At 63.4% G+C, this 2,360-nt stretch overlaps 1 protein-coding gene across 2 annotated transcripts in view; it reads left to right on the top strand.

The window, feature by feature from the left end:
- The first annotated feature begins 538 nt into the window (after window positions 1–538).
- ARID4B (AT-rich interaction domain 4B) overlaps window positions 539–2,360 on the top strand; it is an 83,622-nt gene continuing 81,800 nt past the window's right edge. For both annotated transcript variants that reach the window (XM_064158563.1, XM_064158561.1), the window contains exons 1-2: window positions 539–626; window positions 1,783–1,843. In XM_064158563.1, coding sequence (XP_064014633.1) covers window positions 1,838–1,843 — 6 coding nt within the window. In that variant the 5' untranslated portion in view covers window positions 539–626; window positions 1,783–1,837. The remainder of the gene's footprint in view (window positions 627–1,782; window positions 1,844–2,360) is intronic.

Raw genomic sequence — 2,360 nt, 5'->3', positions numbered from 1 at the left:
TCTGCCCGGCGCCACCTTCCCCTCTTGGGGGAAAATGCGCCACTAGCGCCCCAGCGCGCAGGCGTGGGCCCTGCCCCTTCGGCTCATTAGCATTCGCCAGGGGTCTCGTCCCCGCGCGGCGGCCGCGCGCAGGGCGGCCTGGGAGATGGAGTCCGCCCCACGCGCCGTGCCGATTCCCGGGCCGGTAGGAGCGGCAAGCGGGAACGACGCCACCCATGAGCACCCTCGGCGCCGGGCCTCAGTGTCCATAGAAGTAGAGAAAAATGATGTCAGTATTTCCGATGCGGCAGCCAATGGAACTGAGAGGAAGGCGGGCTCAGCAGGCCGGGACCCAATGGAGGAGGCGGGGAGAGGGGCGTGCACTGGCCCGTCAGTCAGTCGGTGTGGGAGGGGGAGGGGGGCCGAGAGGCTTCGAGCCGAGCAGTCACCGCCGCCACCACCGGGTCCGCGCAGGACCGATTGGCCCCGCCGCGCGGAGCCGCCGCAAACAGAGCTGTTGCTGGAGCGTTGACTGGGGGCCGAGGCCGGCCGAGGGGGCGCAGAGCTGAGGAAGGACTTCGCTTCATTCTCTTCCCTCTCCCCCGCCCCGGGCCGGGGGAGTAGCGGGCGGGTGTCGCGGAACAAAGGTAACGGCGCTGAACAGAAGACGGAGTCCCCCAGCGCCTCCGCCGCGGGTGGGGAGGACGTGCGGGGCCTCAGGGGGGGCGCGAGAGCAGGCGGCGGGGCGTGCGTGCTGGGGGAGGGGGACGGTTGTTTTTCTTCTCGTAGCGAGACTGCGGCGGGACTCGCCGAGCCTCCTTCACCCCCACCCCCCCCAACACCCAACGGCGGGGCGAGGTGGGGGGAGTGCGGAGTGGGATCTGGTGTTGCCTGCATGCGGGAGGGACTGGCTGCTTCTCCATCCCGTCCCCTCCGTTGGGAGAGGACAGAGCTCCGTTCTCCACACAGACGCACACATAAGCTCCGTGTCCCCGCCAAGCAGGTCGGGCCCCTTTCTCCCCGCCCCTCTCCCTCCCTGTCCCCGCTCCCTTCTTTTCTTCTTCCTTTTCTTCCCCTCCGCCGCCTCCTGGCCTCCCTCCCCCCGCCCGGACCCGCTGCGCCGAGCCGGGGAGTTGCGGCTGTTGCTGCTGAAACTCCTGCCGCGGAGTCAGCGCTTTCCTTTATTTCGGGGGGGGGGGGGGGGGGCTGGGGGGGTGGGGAGAGGAGGAGCCGCTGCGAGCTACAGCCGCAGCCCCTACAAAAGCGTGTGTGTGTCGGGAGGTGGGGGGGTTGCTACTGACACCCCGCTCCCCCGCCGCGCACACAGGCACTCTTCCTCTTACAATGGAGGAAGAGCCTGCCTCCTCTCCTCTCCCTCCGGCTCCCCGCAGTAGAATAGAGAGGGGGGCAGTTCTCGGGCCAGCGATCCCCCACGGGTCCCCTTCCGTCCCTCGGGAGGGGGTGCAGCACTCCGGAGAGGCAGCCGGGGACGCCTTCCCCCTCCCCCCCGCCTCGCGGCAGCCGGGGAGGCTGGGGGTGGGTTGTTGTTGTGGCAAGTTTCTCCTCCTCTGACAGAAATGGCGTCAATGGCAGCGAGTGTAGGGGAAGCCGCGGTGTGTGGGAGCTGGAGGGGAAGCAGCGGCCGAGGAAAGGAGAAGGAGTTAAATGGAGCGAAAGGGGGGATCCGGAGAAGGAAAGGAGTAGTTTCGGGAGAAACCCAGCTAACCCACCCCGATCTCTGCCTCCCCCCCGCCCCGTACGAGCGGCTGGTGCGGTACCTTAGCGCTTTGTTTTAAATTCCAGGTCCAGCCTCGGTCGCTTAACCCGTATCGAGGCTTTTCTGCAGCCTGAGCTCATCATGAAGGTAAAACGTTCACTTGTGTGCCTGGGAGGGGAAAGAAGGGAGGGTTGTATTAAGAAATGCTGTCCTATCTGTCAGTCCTTCTGTCCGGACGCCAGCGTCGAGCTCGATGCTAGGGCAGATCCAAACTGCGGGCTGCTTCATCCCCAATGCTGTGTTTTGATGCCTTAGCTCGTCTGCTGACGGTGGGGCAGACTTTGTTCTGCTGCGTTATGCTGAACGAAACTGTGAAGTTCGCTGAGGGTCGTTCTCGTTTAGAAACATTGTTGGTAGGAGAATAAGGACATGGCTGCCCTAGTTGAGTTTGCTTCGTGGAGGAGCAGGGGACAACCACTCTAAGAAAGTAATGTTTTAGGGGACGTGCTGGCTGTACAACTATATTGACTTGTTTGGGAGGTAAAGTGGTAGATATACTTTTTGTTAACTGAGGTTTTGTTGAAGCAACAATCTCGGTATGATCTGGCAAGGTATGTGTAAGAGGTGCTATGCAGTTAAATGAGTGAGGTGCAGAAGGATGTTT

The sequence above is a fragment of the Pogoniulus pusillus genome, chromosome 18 (genome assembly GCF_015220805.1).
Source record: "Pogoniulus pusillus isolate bPogPus1 chromosome 18, bPogPus1.pri, whole genome shotgun sequence".
Taxonomy (NCBI): domain Eukaryota; kingdom Metazoa; phylum Chordata; class Aves; order Piciformes; family Lybiidae; genus Pogoniulus; species Pogoniulus pusillus.
This window is presented reverse-complemented; position numbering and strand designations above follow the sequence as displayed.